General features: G+C 44.5%; 1 protein-coding gene across 5 annotated transcripts in view; it reads left to right on the top strand.

Annotated features, from left to right (window-relative positions):
- The window catches only part of Lar (tyrosine-protein phosphatase Lar), a 242,314-nt gene that overhangs the window by 181,504 nt on the left and 37,085 nt on the right, over nucleotides 1-23,725 (top strand). For all 5 annotated transcript variants that reach the window (XM_076305362.1, XM_076305363.1, XM_076305365.1 and 2 more), the window contains exon 6: nucleotides 19,060-19,242. In XM_076305362.1, coding sequence (XP_076161477.1) covers nucleotides 19,060-19,242 — 183 coding nt within the window. The remainder of the gene's footprint in view (nucleotides 1-19,059; nucleotides 19,243-23,725) is intronic.

Below are 23,725 nucleotides of genomic sequence, written 5' to 3' on the forward strand. Positions count from 1 at the left end.
CGTAAGGTTACCGTAAGGTCAACGAGAATTCTATATTCCCTGTTCTGGCGAAATACGTTACCTCGAGGTTACGATCCACAGCGATTTATCGCGGAACGATCGTATATCTCGGCGATCGCTGGAAGGATCTCGGCTACTCCTCGAAGACTCTTGTCGCGATTTCCCCCTCGTCTCGACTCGAGATCCGCTTCAGTCGGATTACTCGGCCGCTGATCGACCACGGCTGCCTATAGTGATATATTAGTCGGCCAGGGTCGCTACTCGGTTGGTGCTCGACGACACGTTTCACCTCGTCCACGGGTTTCTTCGGTTAAACGGGGGACGTGTTTGGACGTGTATAAGCGTAGTCGGTCTTCTCACCGCCGATGAAACCTATTTGTCTTTCTCGTTTGTTCGTAGGTTTACTTTCTCGTTCTTACTCGGCTCGGGCGACATTTCGCCCACGCGGGTACGAAACTTTTCGTCGCGGAATGAAATTCGACCCACGCGCGTGCTTCGTTACTTTCGGCTGTCGGCCGACGAGAGTAAGTCGGGGTTCGTTGCTCCGTCTCCCTCGTACTCGCTATATCGTACTCCCTCTTCTCGTTGTTATTCCTCAATTTTTGAAACGCGAACGACACGCTCCACGTTTGCCCCTTTTGGTCTTCGAGAAGCGCGGACTCGACGTAGACCGGGACAACGAGAAAGTGGGTACCAAATTTTTGCTCGATGCACGATGCACAGGACTTTTCGATACGTCTACCAACGTAGTGGTAGAGCTAGTGTCTGCTAGCTCGTGTACTTTCTATCGACGGTCGTTCAATATCGTTTGTAAATTTTTGTCATCGTTTCAGACGTAGTCACCTGATTCTATAGTATATGTGTACTTTCAGTCGACGGTCATTCAATATCATTTGGTGCATTTTTGTCGTCCTTTCAGACGTAGTCATCTCATTCTATCGACCATGTGTACTTTCAATCGACGGTCATTCAATATCGTTTGGTGAATTTTTGTCATCGTTTCAGACGTAGTCACCTCATTCGATCGACCATGTATACTTTCAGTCGACGATCATTCAATACCATGTGGTGAATTTTTGTCATCGTTTCAAACGTAGTCACCTCATTCTATATTCCCTGTTCGGAGAATTCGATCGTCCATGTGTACTTTCAATCGACGGTCATTCAATACCATTCGGTGAATGTTTGTCATCATTTCAAACGTAGTCACCTCATTCGATCGAACATTGCGATGTTCGTCTTGATAACTCGTCAAAGAAACTCTGCCAACCAATATTTAACCGTTGTAAACGAAGAAGCAGACTCCCTCCGAGTAGAATCTAACTTCGCTTTGATATCGGTTGGAGCGAGCCCTTTCGAACGAAAGTATCGTATCTCGTAACTGATTTTTTCCACGTTTACAAATTCACTGAGAACGTTCACTATTGATGGCCAAATAAATATCAAATAAATACTGATCAACGTAGCCTCGTCAACCTTGAAACTTGAGCTTCATAAGATCGGTACTTTCTCCCTTAATCGTTCTTCTCGAACAACTACCGCCATCGATACGTCAGGTCGAGTACTTCTGGGACTACCTTCGTACACATACCTTCTTATCGCATAGCTTCGACAGATCAATATTTTTCGATCCAACTCCATAGCGAGACGTCAAGACGAAAGACTCGGTTAATTTTCGATACACGAGAAACGCATCGCGCCTTGTTTGGAAAAATTGGTACAGCTCGAATCCGATAACGAAGACGATGCTCGAGCAGAGGGCGAACGAGCCAGAGAACCACCTTGTACGCGTTCGAATAGCTCGTCTCTCGTTCCGATACTCCAATCGGGCCCACCAGCTCCGAACTTCTCTCGGTTCCAAAGCAGTCCTTTGAACCGTCTTGCTCTTAAACACGAATCGGCGCTCGTGTTCGTCGCGAAGTCGATATTTGGTGTTTCTTTCTCGCAATTTACCTCGCTATATTCCTCGTTCCTTGCATATTCTTTCCCCGTTCTCGTCTTTTTGTTCCGTTCGTCTCTGAATTTACAGTTCCACTGGCCTTGTTTTTCTCCTCTCTTCGCTTTTCCCTTCCGTTTCGCGTATTTACGCGGGCACGCGTTATATTTTTCTCTTTCGCGTTCGCGTGTTTCGTTTCCTTTTATTCATATTTCGTCCGTATCGTATATATATATATGTATGTATATATATTTCTACTCGTTTATTTTCTACATCGAATTACGTATTTGTTTAATATTCCACGAACGCTACGTACGTTCGGCTAAACGCTCTTGAGGGACCTTGTCCCGGAGCGTGTAATAAACGAAACTTCTCCGGCCGGTTTCTCTCTCGTTCTATCTCTTCATCGAGAGAGCTCCATCGTTTCGTCCGGCCGGGCGACTTTTCCGAATGAAACTTTTCAAGTGTTTCGGGATAGCCAAGTGCACCGGGTCGACTGTTCGTATCTCCATAGGGATTCGAAGTTGAAGTCCAGTCGGCCGGTCGACATCCCGGGGAAAAGGGAAAGGAAAGAAACGAGCGGAGGGGGATCGGTTAAGGTGAACAGACTCCGAAGGAAATTGGCAGAATGGTCCAAGGAAAGGTTCGTCGGGCTCTGTTTCTCTTTATCCGGTCCTTTTCTGGCCACGGTGAACGATAAGAAAAGGCTTTATTCGCGCGGAAGGAAATTGTGATTTATCAAAGTGCGTGTTCGTCACGGGAGAGCCCCGATGGCGACACGAGAACGATGGCGGCGTCTTCGTTGAAAACCTCCTGGAAAGAATTTCGTTGCGCGGAAACGTCTTCGGTCCTGTCGCGAAGCCAACCAACGAACGAACGAACGAACGGGACGCTACCTAGCCGCTTCTGGCTGGATAAGTTCCTCGGGGATAAGCTCCCAAGGTACCGCATAAACCTTTCTTGTTTCCGAGCAAAGTTACCGTGAATATTTCACCGTGAAGTATCCGTGCTTCGAACGATCCAACTTTCGACCCGACCAAACTCTTAATCGATTTCGAGGAAAATTTTCTAATTAGATTGTCCGAGCGTTCTGTTGTTTTTCCCGTTCTTTTAATTTATTTTCCCACCCCGCGCGTTGTTTCTTTCTCTCTCTCTTTCTCTCTCTCTCGTTTTTTTTTCCGGGCCGCCAAATATTCCCTGCATCCTGCCAGTCACGTTTTTCCATCAAAATGTAGATGTAGCACGGACAGCCGGCGAGCGTATTATTTTTTCGCCCGATCCCTAAGCGTTATTTATGCGCGGCGTTTTGGTTGGGCGATTTTTAAATTCCCGCCAGCACCGAAACGCCCGGCGCTCGCGCCGCCCCGGATCGTTATTATTTCCGTTTCGCGTCGGAAAGGGATTTGCCCGCGGAACTGAAGGTTCTCTCGCACGCGTCTCTGACTCCGTAACGCGATTCGTTCCCGACGCGCGTCGATATTTCAAAGAATTTACCTCGCATCGGCGTCCGATTACGCGAAATCCAAGGATCGGTGAGATCGACGACTCGCGATCGTTTCGCATTCACCGTGATCGAAACGTCGTTCCGTGCCAGAGAACGCGTCGGGTTCTCCTAGCGCGGAAACCACCCACGCGCGCCGAGATATCACTCGAACCTCGAAAAATACACGTTGCCGATCAACCGGCTAAGACGAAGCGAAAGCGATCACCTGTTGCTTAATAATGCGACACGGTCTCGCCAAGATTACGATTTATTCGCGTCCGTTAGTTACCGGAGAAAATAGAACAATAGGGAACCGGAAATTGATTTTCTCGCCGTTGGTACGCGACACTTCCTTCCGTAGCTTCTACGGCAAGTACTTTCTTCCTTCTCCGGGATTCGTTGGTAGCCGTGCGACACTTTTCGTTCGACGAACGTAGCTCGAGAAGAATTCGTCCGTTGGATACGAAAAAAAAAGAAAAAAGAAAACGCGTACGGTTGCGGTACGCCGAGTTGCGAACGAAAGGGGAATCGATGGTTCCACCGGTACCCCGTTTGCGAATTACTCGTCGCATCGACGGAAAATGGTTAAGCGACGTCGCCGGCTCGAGACGTGACTCGGTGAAGAGGAACGAGAACCCGAAAGAACGCGCGTACAATCGAGTCCCCGAAGTAATCGCATCCTCGTTATCGTCTTGCGGTCTTCGTTGTCGTTTTCATCGTCTGCGGCGAGATCATAGAACCGTCGTGATACGATTGCAAACTGGTCAGACGGGAACGTGATTCGGATGTTGTCGGGATCGTCGCGGTGCGGTAAATCGATCCGCGTTCCTCGTGTTCACGAGGAGAGGAGACGACGCGCGCCCGTGTACGGAATCGCGTAAGTCAACGCGAAAAAGACGAGAACTCTTTCGACGAGAGATCGAACCGTACCAACGTTTCTCGAGCAACCGACAACGCGAGAGCAGAGATGAATTTTTTTTAGCGTTGAATTCCGTGAAACTCCGTTCGAGAGAGCACACACCGGTCGCGACGATGTAAGAAGAGACGCGATCCACGAATCGACAGGGACAATAGCTTTACCGAGAAGGTAGATTCTCCTCGTCGTCGTCGTCGTCGTCGTCGTCGTCGCCGCTTGTATTGTTAGTCGTGGTCGGTGAAAGCGGTGGCAAGGGAAGGAATTGTTTGTCGCGAGCCAGGAGAGTCTACGGCGAGGGTCAGAGAGCGAGCTAGGGTACGGATGACTCGAGGAGCGGGAGAGTCTGTGGTCGATTTCTATTGTCGGCCGTGAACGCTCACGGTCGCCGATATAATTGGCGCCGCTCTGCCGGATAACTCGAACGATAACGAGGACAAAAGAAGCCGCGCCGGGGAAGAAAACAATGGAAGAAAATCCGCTGAAAGTACGGGCGAAGAACGACCAGCGAGCTCTTCGGTGCGCGATGACACGACAGCTCGACTGAATCTGACAGAATTCAACGGGCTTGCCCTCACGGATCCGCTCGACACCGGAGCGGAACCGTACCGCACCAACCGAGCAACCTTCCGACGAACGCGGCCAACGATTCCCGCGTTAATTGTGCTCGTTAACGGGGGCAGAACCGAAAAATCGACAAAATGGACGCGCCAGCTTCGCCAACCGCACCGGCTTTGACTCCTCCATTGTCGCGTTACGGAAAACCGAACGTTAACGCGACCGATACTCCCGTTAGGAACGATTTACCGTTACTCTTCGAGCAACCGATTCGAATACTCGTTCGAGAGAATCTTCCAACGATTTATAAAACGTGAAACAAAAAATAGAAATACTCGGTTCGTTTCGCGAAAACACCTCGTTGCTGGATAGTAGAACCGAAATGGTTTCTTTCAAGGGTTGTTAAAATTCTACGGGGATTTGCGATGAAGGATGTTTTTTCGAAGGATCTATCTCGACGTTCTATTCTTCAAGATTCGAGTCAAATGTTTCCTGGTGACGGTTCGGTTTCTCGCGTAGCAAGTGTTGCACAGTAAAAGAAATTTGTCTAATCAAAGGACACTTTTCATCTCGCGATACATTTACGGATCGCTTGTATCCTCGCACGGTTATTTAACTTTTCGAATGTTTGTCCTCGAGAGCATTGAACAAAGGTAAAAAATACACGAATACACGAATGGTAGAACGAGTTGAAAATCCAAGCTTTTAATTTCGTCTTGTTGCTAGTTCTTCGCGAACGTTACGATACCTGTACGTAATCTACGCAAGACGGTCCGTTCGATTCGTCGATCCGTGCCAGAATGTTAATAACCGAAAAGAGTAACCTCGTAAGTTGTGCGCGATGCTAAAAATACGCAAAATTCATTTATTTACCTCTACTTTGACGATTATTAATTAGGATTTTCGTGGAAAACTAATGCTCGGCGAAACATAGTTTGGGAAACACTGACACGGTACATGCCACGCTCGTTTCGCAAGAATGTAACGCGTAAATCACACGCGCGCGCTCTCACATACGCAAAAAATAGATTTATTATTTACACGACAGTAGCGTTACTACGATTGAACGTAAAAATACAACACGGTTCTTACGTTTGCGGCGTAAAACATCGATACCTATAATTCTCCGAATGTCCTTTCCGAAAAAAAAGAAAAAAAGACAAATAGTTTTTCGTAGAGCTCCCTGTATTCGAAATAACGTCGATTAGTCGTTATTAACGTCAACGACGGGTCTACTTTGCGGTTACATTGTTTCGAAAGTATCGTAAATTGTGCTCAAGGAACATCGAAACGAAAGTAACCGATAAACCGTTCGGAATCGACGAAAGCGACGAACCCTTAATTTAAATGCAACCCGATCGACACAGGGTAGCAATAAAAAAAAACGGAACGATCATCCACCGTTAGAGTATCGTCGATTGTTACTATAAGTAGAAAAACGGGGACAAAACGATTCTTTATCGCGATATTCGAAGCGTTTGAACGACAATTCCAATATTCCCCACAGTACCCGAACCGATCTGAATTTCCGCGTATAATTACGATGGTACTCGGCTAAGACGATTCGAACATTTTCTGCGACCTTTTATCACATAAATAAATAATTCTTGTAAAATATCGGATAACGTGTTTCACGGTGCTCGAATCTTTGCATGCAAAACTATTGTATGCGATATAGAAAAATTGTTCGCCTACCTGGCCGTTACTTATTTCCTTTTATCTACTATATGTAAATGATGTTTTAATAACCCTTCGGACGAAGGGCGCATTCAATTACAATAGCTTTTATAACCCTTTTACCTGACGTTATCTGACCGGCACAGCGGTGCCCACATTCCCCTCTTTAGTCTTGAGGAATTAATGCGTGAAAATTAAATTTTTTACACGGTCTCCAAATGTATTATTAACGAAAAATGTTATCCAAGAAATACCAACTTTAATACTTTGATTACCATACCGGTTACTTATCCATTAATTGATACTTACTTAAAATTGGAAACGTTTTTCGTATTTTATTTTAATCTTGCATCGAGTCGACGTTCTTAGACAAAATTAACGTGTCTGTGGTAAAAAAAATTTCCGAACCGAATCAAATCTATCGTAAAAGGATAGAACGAACCGACTTTTGCGATAAGAGATCACGACAGACTCGCTGCTACAGACGATGGAAACAATAAAATGGTCAGGCAGATGAACAAGTTTTTTATAGGGCTTGAAACAACGACGAAGCCTGTGTGTATTTAGTTTCGCTTGTAAAACTTCAAGAACCGTGAGTCACATTTCCCATTATCGAATCGAGCTCGTGTTTTACCGAAGTTGTTCTTTTTACTCGTTGAACCCCTATCCCGGAGGGTGAAACCAAGACGATTCCGTGGTCAAAAATAAGAACCACTTTAAAATACATACGTATAATGTACGCACACACTGTGGTCGATCTCGTATATGTACCTTCTATTACCGAAAAGAAAATCCGTTCGAGATTTGGCAATAAATCCTTCGTTACAGAATATTACACACGTATCTAAAGTTTCTTCGCATCGAATCTTAAAACAAAATCAACCGACGCGTTAATTCTTAATTGCGTAATACGAAATTAGTTTTCAATATTAATTATTGGTCCACTTTTATTACGTCTTACCGTTCTGTGTGAATTCGAATTTCTGTTATTCCGTGGTCGTAATTTTTAACGAATATTTGTTAGAAACGTTGCGTTCTCTTGATAAATTTTCAAAAAAATGGCGCGCGTTAGCTAATATTCGCTCTTCGATCACACGAATGGTACGGTTCGGATTATTAGCTCGTCGAAAGCAGTAATCGTTCCAGAGAATCGATGTAATCGCGTTTGCTCGCAAGTATATTTTTCTAAAATTGTCTTATATTAAATTCTGTCCATAATCTCGTCGATAAATACAAGGTTACCCACTACGGTAGCCCCCATACGATTACCGAACCACCGGCGTGTTTAATGGCCGGTCATAAATTTTTTAAATCTAACTCTTTATTCGGCTTTCTCCAAATTTGTTCTCTTCCATCGCACCTGAAAATGTTGAATTTAAATTCATCCAAAAATATTACTTTCCGTCGGGACGTATTATTTTTATTTATGTCCCTACTCCCTTGCAAATCTTAGTCGCTTCGCTTTGTTAACGTTACCAACCTACGGCTTTGTTCTCGGTACACAGACTTGTGAAAATTGTTGTTTACTCGTACCCTTCGGCACAGTTTCGTAAAAATTTCTTTATCAAAAAGAAATCCGGAGAAATCTCGTTTCGCGTATCAAAGTGCTCTCCGTTTTCGGTAAGAACTTTCGGTCCCACCATCGCGTTGTTTATTCATCAACGGATCGCACGTTTTTATTTTTTCAACGGTATATTACGTGGAAAATTCTACCAATTAATTTTACCGTACTTTTATAACTTTCCTCTTGGTTCCACGCTTCAAAAATTATTCCTCGTTGCTCCGACGTGGTTTCCAACTTCTTTCGACCCACCTTTACTCAACTTTTCCCTATCTAAATTAATTTTATCGACTCGCTCCGGTCACTGATAGGATTCGCTCGCACGACGAACGAGCAAAGAAAGAAAAACGAGAGTCTACGAATTTACCAACAAATAGAACGGATTCTTTCGAGGGCGCGTCTCTGTTACAGTTTCCCGTGCAAAGTAAAACTGAAAATTAATATATCGTCGTAACTAATTGTTCAATTTCGTTCGGATTTCGCAGCAGGAAACTTTAGATACGCAATTAATTCTACATCAGCGTTTATTGCGAAATTTTACGTCCGACGTTCGAGTTTCGTGTATTCTTGTTGAAACTCGCCGAGGTTACGTACACATCCATCGGGTCGTGTATAAATATTCACGAGAAAACTCGTTTCTCGTGCCAGAAACGATAGACACCTCGTTATTCGGGATAGGAATAAACCCGATAAAAGTCGCGAGAAGAAGGTGCGTAGACCACTCGAAGCCTCGTTTATTCGAAAAGTTGCCCCTTCTCGTTTTGCCGACACGCGATGAGATCCTACGCGATCCAACAGGTTCTCCGGACTTAAAATGTATTTACGAGTAGAAGAGACGGCCGGATCAAAGTTGGCGAAAGTCCTACGGCGAACCAACTTCGAGCGCGAGTTCCGATTGCTCTTTTTAATTGACGAAATTATAAAGGAGCGATTTACGGAGAGCGACCCGTCGACCACCGCCCGATGGTAATTGCACTTTGATGGCCAGTCTTCGATAACTTTCACCCAGTTCGTTGGCCCTTGTAATAATTTGTCGACGAAGCCGTCGTCGTCTACTTCCCCAAGTGTGTGTGCGTGTATGTATGTTCGATCGTTAAACAAAGAATGTAAAAGTATAGCAAGAATTGGGCACTTTCGTTCGAGTCTCGTGATCATCGCCGACATCGAAGATTACCCGACGAAACGACCACACGGATCCCCGATTCGAAAGCAGAACGGATTTTTAATTAATCCCACGTGACGCAATTATCGGTAGATTTTAATTGAAAGAGAAAAAGAAGGTAGGAAACCGTCGCGGAGTTGGTTCGAGTCACGTAAGCTGCATCGAAATGGAACCAGGACCACGCAAAGTTGTTCGAAACTTGGAGTGCAACATCCTCGAACTTAAATTTAACTACGAGTTCACCCTAAGGATTAACGCAGTATCGCCGTAATTACCCGAAGAACGAGGGCAATGTGGGTTGTACCTCCCGCCTCGAAACAAGTCAAATTAATCTCGTCTTGGTCTAACGACTTTCAAACGGAATTCCCTGTGCGCGATTGCGCGGGACTCGTTGTTCGTGATTTCACGGTTTAATAAATGACAAAAAGTATCAAGACGGTTGGTAAACATTTACGTTACGACGGATTAATTTCCGCGAACGTTTCCGAGCGTGTATCGTGCCCGTCGAGCCCGCGGCCGGTTATCGACCCTGGCGTTAATCCTGGAGGTCTCGATCGGTCTCGTCCTATCATTTTTCAATTAGCTCCGCGAACCGTCAAAGTTCACCGTTTCGCATGTATTTCCGTGCGTTTCGAGTATTCGTAAAAACGGATATAAATCGGTCGACTTCTTGCCACGCGTTCCCGGAATAGAAATTTTGAAGCATCGACAGCCGTAGCTATTTCCCCTCCGGTCCCTGCCCGCTCTATAAACCGTTTTACGAACTTTTTCCGGTATATTGAATTCTGATTCTATTCTCGAACACTCGGACACCGGTATATCCGGCCGCATCTACCGGTATCACTGAACCGTCTTCGCGGAGACGAAGACTCTCTTTCCCGTGGTAGGAGATGGGAACGGGAATGGGATATCCTCGCAGTTCCAATGGCTTTTCCTAACTTTCGATCCCGCGGGACTGGCCGCGGGATGTCGGGCTTCGAACCCGTGCCGATTCCATGCCAACCACGCGCCAGCATTACTTTCGGACCGTCTGCCGTTCCACCGCCCGCTTCGAACCTATAATCGACGTATCGGGACTACGATTTCCATGGACAGTACGCCGAGTGCCGCGAGACCTATCGGTGCTCCTTCTTTACCGATTAACTGATACCTACCTCGGAATTTTAATCTTCATTTACGAGCATCGCGAACGGGTACAAGTTCTCCTTCGACGAACAACCATTTACGCGATAATATCTCCTGTACGCGTATCTCGTCGAGACTATAATTACACCAAACTCTATAAGTAGCCGGTAATTTTCTCGCGACAACACACCCTAATTAATTTCGTCGTAAAAATTGGCTCGCTCGAGAGCACGAAAATCCATTCTCGCGGGCACGTCGCTCGCATCGATGCGCTCTCCACCGTGGAAATATTCGTTCGATCCGGTATCCGCTCTGTTCCGAACGCTTGTCCATTGTACATACGTACGATTCATAACGCGCAAATATTTCTGGCAACAACGATAAGTCTCCTTTCGGACGAGCTTTTTTCGCGCTACCGCGTAATTTCGTTCACGTATATTTCTACCCGTTCCGAGCGGGAATCAGTTTTTTTTTTTTTTTTGCAAGGATAATAACACACGTCGCGACACGTATTTGCCGCGGCAACCGTGCAATTTGACGGATTATCGATCTTTGTATTTACTTGTAACCATTCACGCAACAATTAATCCCCTCGTCGTTGTCGAGCGGTAAATAACGAACGAAAGTATCGTGATACGTTTACGTGTGTATACATAGGTCGTAGGGACAGAGTGGACGAGATCGAGTGAATTTTTACATCAATGTATCGTAGAACGCACGAGGAGATTTCGATTTTTCTGCAAAAAAATCGAACAAATTACTCTTGGAACGAGAATCGTCGAGAAAGAATCATTCGTAGAGTAAATCCGAGTGTAGGGCTCAACAGGGTTCAATTATCGATAAATTATAAGAATTTAGTCGCGTGAATAATTATAGACTCAATATTAATTTTAACGATTATTAGATTCGTGTATTTTTTATTACGTTCGTCGATCCAATTCGGAGTTTTATATGACAAAGAAGGTATTTATTCATTTAGGTGTATCAAAAAGTCATTTATCCGGGAGATATTTTAACATTAATTATACAAAACGGTACGATTAAAACCACCGCGACAACTCCGAAGATAGTAACTTCAGAGAATATTATACCGGATGGAATTTGCACGATTCAAATTTTTCTAAACTTCACGGTTGTATACGTTTGTTCGAATCGAAGTCAAATTTGTGTTCGTTAATGGGCAGAATTTCCTTGCGAATGATTTAACGATCGCGATAGTATCTTTATTAACTATCTTCGCAAACAAAATTTAACTTCCATCTGGGTCATTGAAGATATTCGAGTTACGTGGGTGTATATACAGAGAGTTACCGGACGAGTGGTACCATCAGGGAGGCGGTGATTCTACGCGCGAAAACAAGTCGAGAAAAAGCAGTAACATTTTTTCGTTTGAAGCTTCGTTTACGAGAAAAACGAGTTTGAAAACTGTAGCACGACCATTTTCGTTCACACTCTCGTATTCGTTGCCCTTCGTAATATTTCGTCTTTGATCGTGAATACGTTGACACGTTGAAGACGTTCGGTGCTCGTAACGAAAGTGCGCCAACATCAGTTAAGTATTACCTAATATTAACAAACAATTATTTACACGCTTTCAAACACGATTTCCTCGTAAACGAAGCTTCAAATGGAAAAATGTTATTCCTTTTTATTTTTTCGACTTATTTTCACACGTTGAATCACCACCTGTCTTCGACCGTACAGTTACGAATTACTCTCATTATCAGTTACATTCGCATAGAGTACATGCTTGACAAAGCCGAACGCGACCAACGTAAAGTTTACTTAATCTTAAAACTGCTATAACTCCGTTGAAAATCGTTCGATTTTATTGGAAAAAAAACGATTTTAAAACTTGAACTCTCTACTTTTCGACGCATTAAACGACTATTATTGAAGTTTGCATTACGGTAGTCATATCCGGCTTTTCCGGGCAAATACTCCACTGTGAGCCGTCGATTTTCTGTGTAGACGTAGGGAAAATATGTAACGGGAATGAATGACGACCGCGTAGTTTTATGAATGCGCAAAATTTAAAGCAAATCCATGGGGGAGGGACGGATTTGGTCGTTTTTGTATAAGCCCCTTTTTTTTTTTGCAAAGCTACAGCAATGATGTACCTTTGGAATTGCGGACTACTTTTATACCAACACTCGCAAAAATATTAAAAGTAATATTTCAAATCATAAAGAACACGTGATATTTAATCATTTCTGTTTAGAACCGCTAAATACCGTAACTGTACCGTTCGTGTAATTTATGCTGGAATATTTTCTTGCATTGGACACCCCGTGTGGTTCGTCGGTCGTTTTAAACGATCAAAGTTTTAAGATTAACTTAAATCCGATACTTATTAAGAAAGCACGCACACGTGTCCTACAATTGTCAATCAACAGCAGTACTTCTTCCAATCGATAACCCGACAATTGGCACTGCTTCGCACTAGGATTGATATAATTATAATAACTGTCATTGTACACATTTTTTTTTATCCATTACTTCCATTATGTATACCTAGGTATTACTTTGACTTTTACATAATACTTGAAACTTATTCGCTAGAAAATCTGGTTATCTACAATTTACATCGTTGTTTTCCACGACATATTATAAAGAAACGAGAAAATAAGATTTCTCGAATACTGCTATATGTATATACAACATATAATATAACAATTTACTCGTACGAATTTTTACCAGTGTCACCATTGATTTTCAATCGTTTATCTACCGTCGATGGGGAAATGGTTAAACACTTTTCACTCGTGAACCAAAAGTTTCCCCAACGTTCGATTTGTCATCCGAATGAGCATTAAACAAGATTTGAACTAAAGCTATTAACGATTTATGATAGCAAGGTACCGCTAAATATATAATTCCCAACAGAAACGAATGATATTCTTATCTGAAACCAAATTACGAATAAAAGAATTAACGACAAACATTTTCATTTGCCACTCGAGTAATATAAAATTTAGAATTTAAATTATAGATATAATTAAATGACATTTCACGATGGAGGAATAAAAATTTATCCGAATAACGCGATGATCGAGTAAACGTCACAAGTGAATCGGTATACTGTCATTTGAAAGGATATCGATTTTAAGAGGTTAATGTGTTACATTCTGAACATTACTTAGTCTCGTTAATAATTAATCTCTATCGATGGCAAAATTGACCGATGTCTAGTACTAATACGATGAATGCGGAACATTAGAAAATTTCTGATCACCGTTATCGTGTGAAAGTCGTCTATTATCGGTATTGGTGGCGTGTCACCTTGATATCGTGTTCGAACAATCTCACTTTGTTACTTGCCACTTACAAGTATTGAATCAACGATGGAAAAACGAAACATTCTGATTACTACTTTTATACTAACACTCGCAAAAATATTAAAAATAATATTTCAAATCATAAAGAACACGTAATTACACATGTAATTTATGCTAGAATACTTTCTTCCATGGGACACCCCGTGGTTCTTCGGTCGTTTCAAACGATCAAAGTTTTAAGATTAACTTAAACCCAGTACTTTTAAACAAAGCACGCACACGTGTCCAACAATTGTCAATCAATAACGGTACTTCTTCCAATCGATAACCCGACAATTGGCAAGGTTAAAAGTGGTGGTGATTTTACAACTTGGGAAAATTTCCACATCGTGCTCGATCCCTGACGCTCGTGCGCGAAAATGTTTTCGCAAGTATCAAAAGCAACCCCTACTCCGGGTGCAGTATTTGTTCGTTATGAGCTCGCGGCTCGAGATTGGCTCGAACTTCTTAAAGAAGAGAAGACACGATTACCAAGCCGTTGTTCTCCTCTCTTTCTCGCCGAACACGAGCACGAACAAGGAACAATGCGAGGCGGACGAAGCGAAAAAAAGTATCGATCTTTCGTCTGTCTCGTACCGTTTCTCGCTCAATTTCAGTTTCTCTGGCTGACTCTCGCCCTTGCTGGGCAGAGATCAGAAAAGGTTGGGAAACTGCCGAGCTTGCAGAATATAAGTCAAACCGAGCTTCCAACGAATAAACACTGTATCACAAAACCGTGAACTACCGATCCACAGAGTGTCCATCACGGTTGCACAACGTGCGGTAGTAACTACCATTTTCGTCCAAATTGTCACGTTAAAACTGTCTAAATAGGTCCAACAGACGGTAACTAAGTCTGGTGGAGATCGATGGCAATAAAACTAAAGTCCATGAGAGTCTTTAACGCTTTCGCTCGTTATCGTCCGTTACAATTTGACTACCTGTGGAAGATTACAGTATAACATCTTTCAACGATGAATTCAGCTACGTGAACAACTTCAAGAAAAATTCCTTTTCTTTCGAATGATATACTACGTGAAAAATTAGTTGCGAATTTATACGAGAAAGTGAGACGAAAATTAAGAATAACGTTGGAGGCTTTGGGTCCCGGTCATTAATTGGTGAAAATGCGTGAAAAGGGTATCAGAAGCAAGGGGACGCGGTGATCCGTTTTACCTTGCAGCCGACGTAATAATTTACGTCATGCGTTACTGCTACGGTTTTGTTCAGTTTTCCTTAATTTTATTTCATAAAAAATCTAAAAGGCGGCAACAAAAGCTACAAAAGCAGTCCTTTTAGAGGGCTACGGCACCGCCGGTCACTGCCCTCGTTGCGAGACAGCTGACCTCCGCACACCGGCAGTAGTACACTCGGTCGAAAAAAAAAAAACCTGGCCGTGCTACACAGATGCACAGTTGCCGCTAATGGAGAAGAGGAGGTCCTTTCCTAAGCGTATGTGATACTCGAGAAGTGGTGGTCATAATGTGCGGCTACCCGTATATCTATAGTCGCGCGACCATATTTTCTTCGAATGTACGACTCCATCGTTTCTGACATCTTCCACGTGGTGTTTCGGTAATTAATCGCTCAAACGCAAAATCACAATTTCGGTTTCGTAATTTTTGATTTTTGTCTTCTCTCGGTGGGTACAATTACCTACTTCTTAACATTTCGAACACTCTGTGTACGTTTAATATATTTAATAATCGATACGTATGAATTTCTTATAACGTACTTGTAGTATTATTATTTAAAGAAACGAAATTTTCTGAAAGTTGTTTAGGAAACTTGTAGATTTTTCACTCCCATCGAGCATTGATAAGAAGATATCGAACACGGTGAAGATTATCGAGGTATATATACTGTGGTAAAATGAAAGTTTAATTTTGAAATAAATATCCGTCCAGCCTCAGGCTGTTGTTACAATTCATGGCCACTTATTTAATCGCGTAGGGGAATGCCAGTTCGTAAAATGGAGGGGCGTAGAAAAATTGGGCCTAGACGGTTGCACATTTGGTAGGGTCATTGATCTCGACTATCGGATGCTTAGATGCACCAAGTGCAGCTCTCGCGCGTATAGTTAACGAAGAGCAGACAGAAAAAATGATCGCTCGCATTTCTCATTGTCAGTTGTTCTTATCGTTTCGCAGTCTCTTCTTTAATGAAACGACGGCCGAACGAGCTCTACTTCGAAGGAAGATAAGAGCGATCAAATTTCACCTACGTGTCCTTCAGGTCGATACAGCCCGATCTTGACCGAGTATTATCCGAGTACAAAATTCTCTCGCTAATGTTCGCGTTCTCTACCTCGATAGAAATTTATTCGCGGAGTCATCCCCACCAATTTCTAAAATCGTTAAAACGAAGCGAGCGTCCACGTTATTTATAACTCGTGGTTAGTGATGACGCAACTACGAATGAACGATCGATGCAACAGAAATAAAATATTACTATATTTTTTAATTTATGGTTATAAGATTATTTTAATCGCGTCGCTAGGTTTTTTTTTCCAAGGAAAACGATATCGAACAACCTTCGATACAATAATTGAAATAAAATTCGCGAATTCTTCTGGAACATCGAACTACCTGCAATACGAATTAAAGTGATTGGAAGATGATTTCAATAGGTTCAATAATTGAAAGAACTTGTCAATCGTGACTAAAAAATGTTTATCACCCGATATATTTTTCGTATTTTACGATTGTTCTCTGGTTCGTCTATTGGAGAATTGGGAGATCGGTCGTATCGGGGAATAAAAACAGTGTTTCCTGTTTTTTGAATTTTACGATCTTCAAAATTGTCGACTAGGAGAAACACTTTTGTCGCTACCTGTCTACCGGTTAAAAACTGTTTATGTAGCAATCGTTAAAAATATCCTCGTTCGTCCACGCGTTCTTCTGAGTTTTATAAATAACTGGCGAATTATTTTTTATGCGCTTTAATGCTCGTAGAGAAGCATATTTATGAATATATAGTAGGGGAAATTTTGTATATGTACCCGTGGAATTTGTACAGAATTCGATGGTTACGCGGTTTTTCTTCATTTTGCGTCCTTCCACTCGTTCACGTCCGTGGGCTATGTATTTTGTGGAAGGATTTTCCGTAATAAGCTCGATTCGTTCATATTGTAAATATTGTTTGCGTCCATATTTTCTTCCTCTATTACCCTCGAAAGTTCTTCAATGAACTCTTCTATAGGGGGGTTCCGTCTGCGTCAGCCCGCTCGCCATGAATATGTAAGAGAATATTGTATCTTTTTAAACCTCGACAGCCAACCTTGACTTTCGATCAATTTTTATAGACTACCAAATTCTTTGTACCATTTCGATACTTTTTATTCTGGACAGCTGTCCGTTGTTACATCTCTCGACGCGCGTATTTCTAATATCCGCGTGTATAAACAATTATTTTTGGAATTGGAAAATAAAGTTTCCAATGGCCTAACGAATAAACGACCCTCGAATTGTTGATCGATTGCATTTTCCACGAAGAGGAAAATCCTCCCTTCTGAAAGTTCGCGAGTAGGGGAGATAACATCTCTTCGTTGAAAAAGTAGAAGCGTGGAACCATCTAGATAAGTCCCAAAAAACAGAAGTTCCCGAGTATAATTACCACTAATGGAGGAATATACGAATCAGCTTCGAACGAAGAAAGTTAACATCGTTTGAAGAAGATCAAGTCGTTTTTTGAAAATCTGACTGGTAAGTGTTCCAAAATAAAGAAAATCCCGATCGGGAACGATGACCAGACTTTTTTAAGAAAAAGCGAAACGTTTGACCGGATAAAAATATACGAAATACGTTTTCATTTCGCCATGAATCTATTATTTTGTCACAGTTTGTTTTCGTCCTCGAAGAAAAGGGAACGGAGAAGAAAAGAGAGAAGAAAAAAATAATGGCAAATGTATATGTAAATAGTCGGAACGACTGGGAAAAACCGAAGATAGCAGAAAAGAATAATAAAATAATGAAACCGAAGAGGTTCACAAAAGCCTAGTCGGAGAGATTGGCCAAACCCGAACAAAAGCTTGAAAGAAACTCCTAAGAACGGGATACACAGAGAACGAAATGAAAAGAGTTGGGAAAATAAAATAGGGAACAGAATTTGTATGTTCGAGTTTCTCTCTTGAAAACACGAGAGACTAAGCCGCAGAGCGAGGAAAAGGGAACGAGGGTCGGACGTTGAAACATCAAAAACAAAAAAAAAAACAACAGATGCCAAACAATTAAAAATCCAATATAAAAAAATTGACCAATTATCCACGGCGAGCGTGTAAAAGGGCGTAACGTAGCGATTCAACGTTCGTTATTTTAAAGTCGGACCACCGTACGAAAATCGTACAATTTATAAAAAACCTAATGCCCGCAGGTGTAGTGAGAAATATATTTACTTTGACTTTTGAACGATTTTACGATTCGGAGTGACTCTATATACACATACGTAGGTGTTATATATTTCTGTTTCACTTGCTCTCGATGCTTCTCACTTTCAAAATCTCGTCCCACGAATACCATCGAAAGCTTCGTAATTTATCAAAGCTCGAAACATCGTATTCTCCTTTCCTATCACCAATTCCCTCCTTCGTAACAAAGAAACGGTTCCTCCGTATCTGACCGAAAATAGACGTCATAAACGTTCAATACTCCTCTGTATTTTAATTTTTCAATTACAATAGCTCGCGAGCCGCACTTCTAGTCGAGAAGAATAATATTATAAATTAAACTGTATACGTCTTACCTTCGTATCGCCGAATCGACGGAACAACTTTCGTGCACGGTGAAATAAGCTATTTTTATTTTTGTACAAGGTCGAAGCTGTTAGTATCGCGAAAGAGTCGATCTCTTTTCGCGATGTAGAGAACTATTAGCGAACGAAATCGTATCGTGCGACGTATCATTTTTTCGTCAATGTTGCCTCGTACGAAAATGACAAATATCGTTTGTATTCAATGGTAGAATCGTCATCGAAAGGAGTTCAATGGTCCGTGATAACGTAATCTTGGAGCGAGTTCGAACACTGAGTATTTGTATCGTCGTAATAACGAACTCGAATCGCGCGCATATAATTGCGAGTTGCATCCGCGCGGTTCTGTGCGAACCGTCGACTCGTTGAATCCACCGAGCGGAAAGCGCAGGGTCGTCACTGTGCGCGATTCTCACTGTGCGAAAAGTCGACGTAAACTCTTCCCTGGGTTGTGCAGCCAACCGAGTTGCGTCGCTGTTACGAAAGGAAATGGAATTGTTGCGGCGACGATGCACGCGTAGTCGCGAGATCTCGTCCGGAAGAAGCGCGTTAATAGCTTTGTGATTTTCTGACTGTTTCAGCGGACAAACTGCCGATCGGGTTCCCGTTGATATCTCAAATGCCTTTAACGAAAGTGGTCGAAATGGGCCATAACGCGGTGCTGCTCTGCACGGCTGTTGGTTCACCACCACCGATCATATCCTGGGTACGAAACATGATGCCGATCGACACGACCAATCCACGCTACACGGTTTTGGAAAGCGGTGAGTACCGCGAACAATTTCTCTTCCAGTAGCTCCGTGGATGGGGACTCGCTCGCGAAGAAGCGCGGGAATTCCCCAGGGATATAAAATCTATTAACGAAGATTACAGGCAGGAACGAGGCAGCACGGGGATACGGAGCGAATAAAGTGGATACACGAGATAGCGTAAAGGATGGTCGGGAGGAAAAATATGGATGGTAGATAAATCGAAGATGTTTGGCCGTGGTGTACAGGCAGGCAACAATAGGGTGAAAGTCGGTGGCGCGTGTCATATCTCGTCGAGTGCCAGAGTGCGTAAGTCACTGTCGACTCGCGGTAGCGTTGATCGAGTGGTCACGCGATATGGGAACATCCAGCACATCCATCTCGTTTGCCGAGAACGGAGCACCTGCTCTGCTCGCGATGTACACTTCGTGTCTGATCGTTCGAGGATCGATATCATCGACGTTTTCGATGAAACTGCCGAATACCCAAGACTGTGGGCTTAATCGATCGCAACCGGTGGTAGCCCGCGATGTTCACGCGTGCGATCCAACGAATAATAATAACGAGAACCAGCGGCGCGATCGCGTCGATCGGGGTGATACCACGACGTCTCGAAACGAGTCCCTCTTTGACCCGTTTTTCGAACGGGTCGGCGATCACCATCGTTTCGCAAACCGAGCTGTACTACTCGCGCGATACAACCGAAACCGTTCTCGATACGGTTAACGAACTCGACGAAACGATCTTTCGATCGACCGCAAAACGTGGATAAGCTCTCTCGAAAAACGTTACGCGAACCAGACCGCCACCGTCTATCGAGTACGCTCGAAAAAGCTGCGCAAAAAAATAGGAGCGGAAAACCTCCAACGAATCGACCGGCCACCTCTCCGCCCCTCGGGTGTCCCCGTTCCGGCGGCGTTCTTTCTATAAGCGCGTAGGTATATTTGACCGTGGGATCAAAAATAAAATGTCGACGACAGAACTGAATGTTAACGAGGAGCCGCGATTCGCGAAATATAATTCGCGATAACGGGGCAAACGAACGAGCAAGGTTGTTTCGCTAACGCACGATGTAACCTATTATCATTATTTTTCCATGGCGGCCCGGGTACCTACGCCACCGTGCATACACACGCGCGCGAGCACGGGCACGCACATGCATACACAACGTTCACTTTGTTTTTATCGCAATGGCGGTATCATTATCGAGCGGCACGTCACGTAATACCGGCGTGCACTTGCCCGACTATCTTTACGGCGGCCGGCGCAGTTTGCCGCGACGTGAAAAGTGTACATTAGATGCAGGAAAGCCGGCTGCATACACACGCGCCGGTAACGTTCACCTGTATCGTACACCCTGTTACGTGTACGTGCATGCGTTATGCATACATTCGCGCGTGTTCCGAGTACAGACTCCTCCATAAAATTCGTTACGACCCGACCACTCGGCGGGCCGATTCTCGACGCCTTCGGCGGGAACGACATCGAGGAACGGGCATCCCCCGATTAAATCGAACATTCTCGTTCGATGGGAGTTACTTTATACGAAATAATGCCCGCGCAGGTTGCGTCTGGTGTCCCCGATCGGCCGTATCGCACGGTACTCGCACGTTCGTCTATCTCGCGACGACGCGCCACACGCCGCACGCCGCACGCCGTATCGTATGCGTCGCACGTATAAACGGGGATATCGCGTGCGTGCTCCTCCTCCCCGTGTCGCAACGTACGTCCGCGCCTATGCGGAAACGCGCGATCGCGGCCATCTTATCGAAGATACTCGCGACGAGACTCGTTCGCCCGAGGATACGGGCACCCGCCTCTTCCCGGTGAGTTGCCCCCGACCGAAAATTCGGACTTGGAAGCGAGACGCTCTTGTCGCAATCTCGAGAGCGCGATTAATCACGGTGAACGCGCTCGAGTTCTCGGTGTGCGCCGCGTCTCGTACCGTTCGATCGAGGTTCGTCGAAATTATACTTTTCGCGGGCAACCGATTCCATCGTCTCGAGAAAAATCGGTAACCGTTGCTCTCGGTACGGACGAACGTGGACAATTTTTCGATGCGAAAATTCGGATCTAAGGGGAAGGAAGACGCGTTTAATCGGTACGGTGGTGTAGAGAGTTGTTTCTCCATCGCAATGGGGATAACGTAGACGTAGAGAAAGTAGTCGAAAAAGTTCTAGAGATGGTATAACGGAGGACAGAATATGGATAGACGTGGACAATTCTTCGACTCGAAAATTCGGATCTAAGGAGAACGAAGACGAGATACGGTGATACAGGGAATTGTTTCTCCATCGCGTCGGGGATAACGTAGACGTAGAAACAGTAATCGAAAAAGCTCTGGAGATGGAATAACGGAGGACAGAATCTGGACGAACGAACGAGGATAGTTTTTCGACTGGAAAATTCGGATCTAAGTTGAACGAAGACGCGTTTAATTCGCGTCGGTTGGTTGCGAGCGAATAGAGACGTAATTACGATAAATTCGATCGGAACGGTGATGCGGAGAGTTGTTTCTCCATCGCGACGGGGATAACGTAGACGTAGAAACAGGAGTCGACAAAGCTCGCGAGATAGAATAAGGGAGGGCAGAATGACAAGTTCGAAGCGGAAAGCATTCCCCTCTAGTCGCATCGGTCGGTCGGTCGCTCGCTCCCTTAACGCTATTCGCGTGTCTTGGCGCAGGCCCACCCCCGTCAATACCGTCGGAAAGCGTACACCGCCACCGCCACCGCCACCGCTAGGTATATCTCATAAAATATACGGCTTAATGTATTGCAAAAGGTACACGACGAGGGCAATGTACTTCCCGCGTGTATCCGCGTACTAACTTCCGCGAAAAGAAAATGGATGGCACGAGAAACAGCGTGGAGAGCGTTGGAGGGTACCGCAGGGAAGACGCTGAGAAGAAAGGAGAGACAAAGTGTTACCGCGCGTCACGGATAGGAACGCGTTTAACGACCGAGAGTCGTAAGGTAGCTTCCGCGTTAACGAACCTGCCTCCGCGCCGAAGGTTTTTGTAACCGGTTCGAAAAGAGGTCCGTGGAAAAAGCAGACTCTCTTCGCCGTACACGCGTTATTCAAATTCCCTAGAAATTAAATTCGCCGAGTCTACCGCACACCCGGCCATTGTCGGCGCGCATTAGGTTAACGATGAAACGTCCGTGTACCGTTTCTAACGTCCAGGCAGTAGGTATTGTTAGAAGTCTACCGGGCCATTGTTTGCATTCATTCAAGAGAGTAGGTACATTCGCAATTTATGTTAGTAATATCAAAGTATCCTCGGTTATTATAGAGTGGTGCTCGAAACTCCAAAGTGTGCCGGCATTGCGGGCATTGTTATTAAATTTCGCGAAATCCCATCCAGAGTCGATGTAGAGAGGAAAAGGAGAGAGGTTCGACGAAGAAAACTTTCGAGCGTCGTTCGAGTGTACCGTGTCCCGGTTGGAACGGCCGACTGGATCGAAAATGCACGAAAACACCGTTGGATGGGCGAGCGGCGGGGGTTGAGGGGGGTAGCGGGTTTTCGGTGATGTTCGGATACGAATGTAATTTCGACATTCTTCGCGGTAGAGGAAACAAAAGCCGGGGAGAAACGGAAAGCGGATAGGACGTGTGGCGTTACACGCTCGGACAATGCGGTCGCGGGTCTCCATTTCCGTTTATCGCGCAAACGAGACAAATTAATTAAAGTTAGACACGGCAGGCAGTCGGCGTACGCGGCATATTAAAATAACGGCCACGTTGGTCAACGCGGGGCACTTTACGATAATTGAAGAGAATTAAACTCGCGCGGATTCTACGGCACACGAGATAAACCAATTTAACGTTTCATTAGACCTTTGGCAGCGTTCACGGAGGAAGACACCGCCCGACCGAAACCACCTGCACCTCGAGCGTCGAGCGTCGAGCGTCGCGACGCGTTCGGTTAACGGAAAACCGCCGAAAACGGGCTCAAAGGATGCGACGCGTAATTACCCGGGAAGACCTCGCCCCGGCGAAAAGCTTAACGCATCGAGAATCGTTAAATAATATTTTGCCGAGCACGAGCGTAAACCCGTGAAACCTCGGGTTGGGGAAGGGCAAAGTAAAAGCGTGGGAGGGCAGTTAACGCTTCGTCAACACTCGTAAAATTTCCAGCATTAAAGCTGCGAGGCTTGATGAGCAGGGCTTGAACTTCGAAACAAGCCCGGAGCTACTACCGCCGGTGCTTAACACCTGCCCTGGGATTCCCGGTGTTCGCCCGTTCTTTCGGACCGGCCTCTTATCGCCGTTTCTTCGCTGCAGTCTTACTCGGCCGGTGCAGTTTCCCTATTTCCCTCTTAATTCCGTCATAATATCCCGATCGTTTCGAAACTTCTGTAATTGTCCGTAACGATAATGTAGAAATGCGCCGTGCTGGAAGAACCGGGTGGAGACCTTCGGATATCGTCGTTAACGAGCGAGCGGAACGCGCGGCAAGCAGAAATCGCGAAACGCGTTACTCCCGAATCGTCCT

The sequence above is a fragment of the Ptiloglossa arizonensis genome, chromosome 2, assembly GCF_051014685.1.
Source record: "Ptiloglossa arizonensis isolate GNS036 chromosome 2, iyPtiAriz1_principal, whole genome shotgun sequence".
In the NCBI taxonomy this organism is placed as follows: Eukaryota; Metazoa; Arthropoda; class Insecta; order Hymenoptera; family Colletidae; genus Ptiloglossa; species Ptiloglossa arizonensis.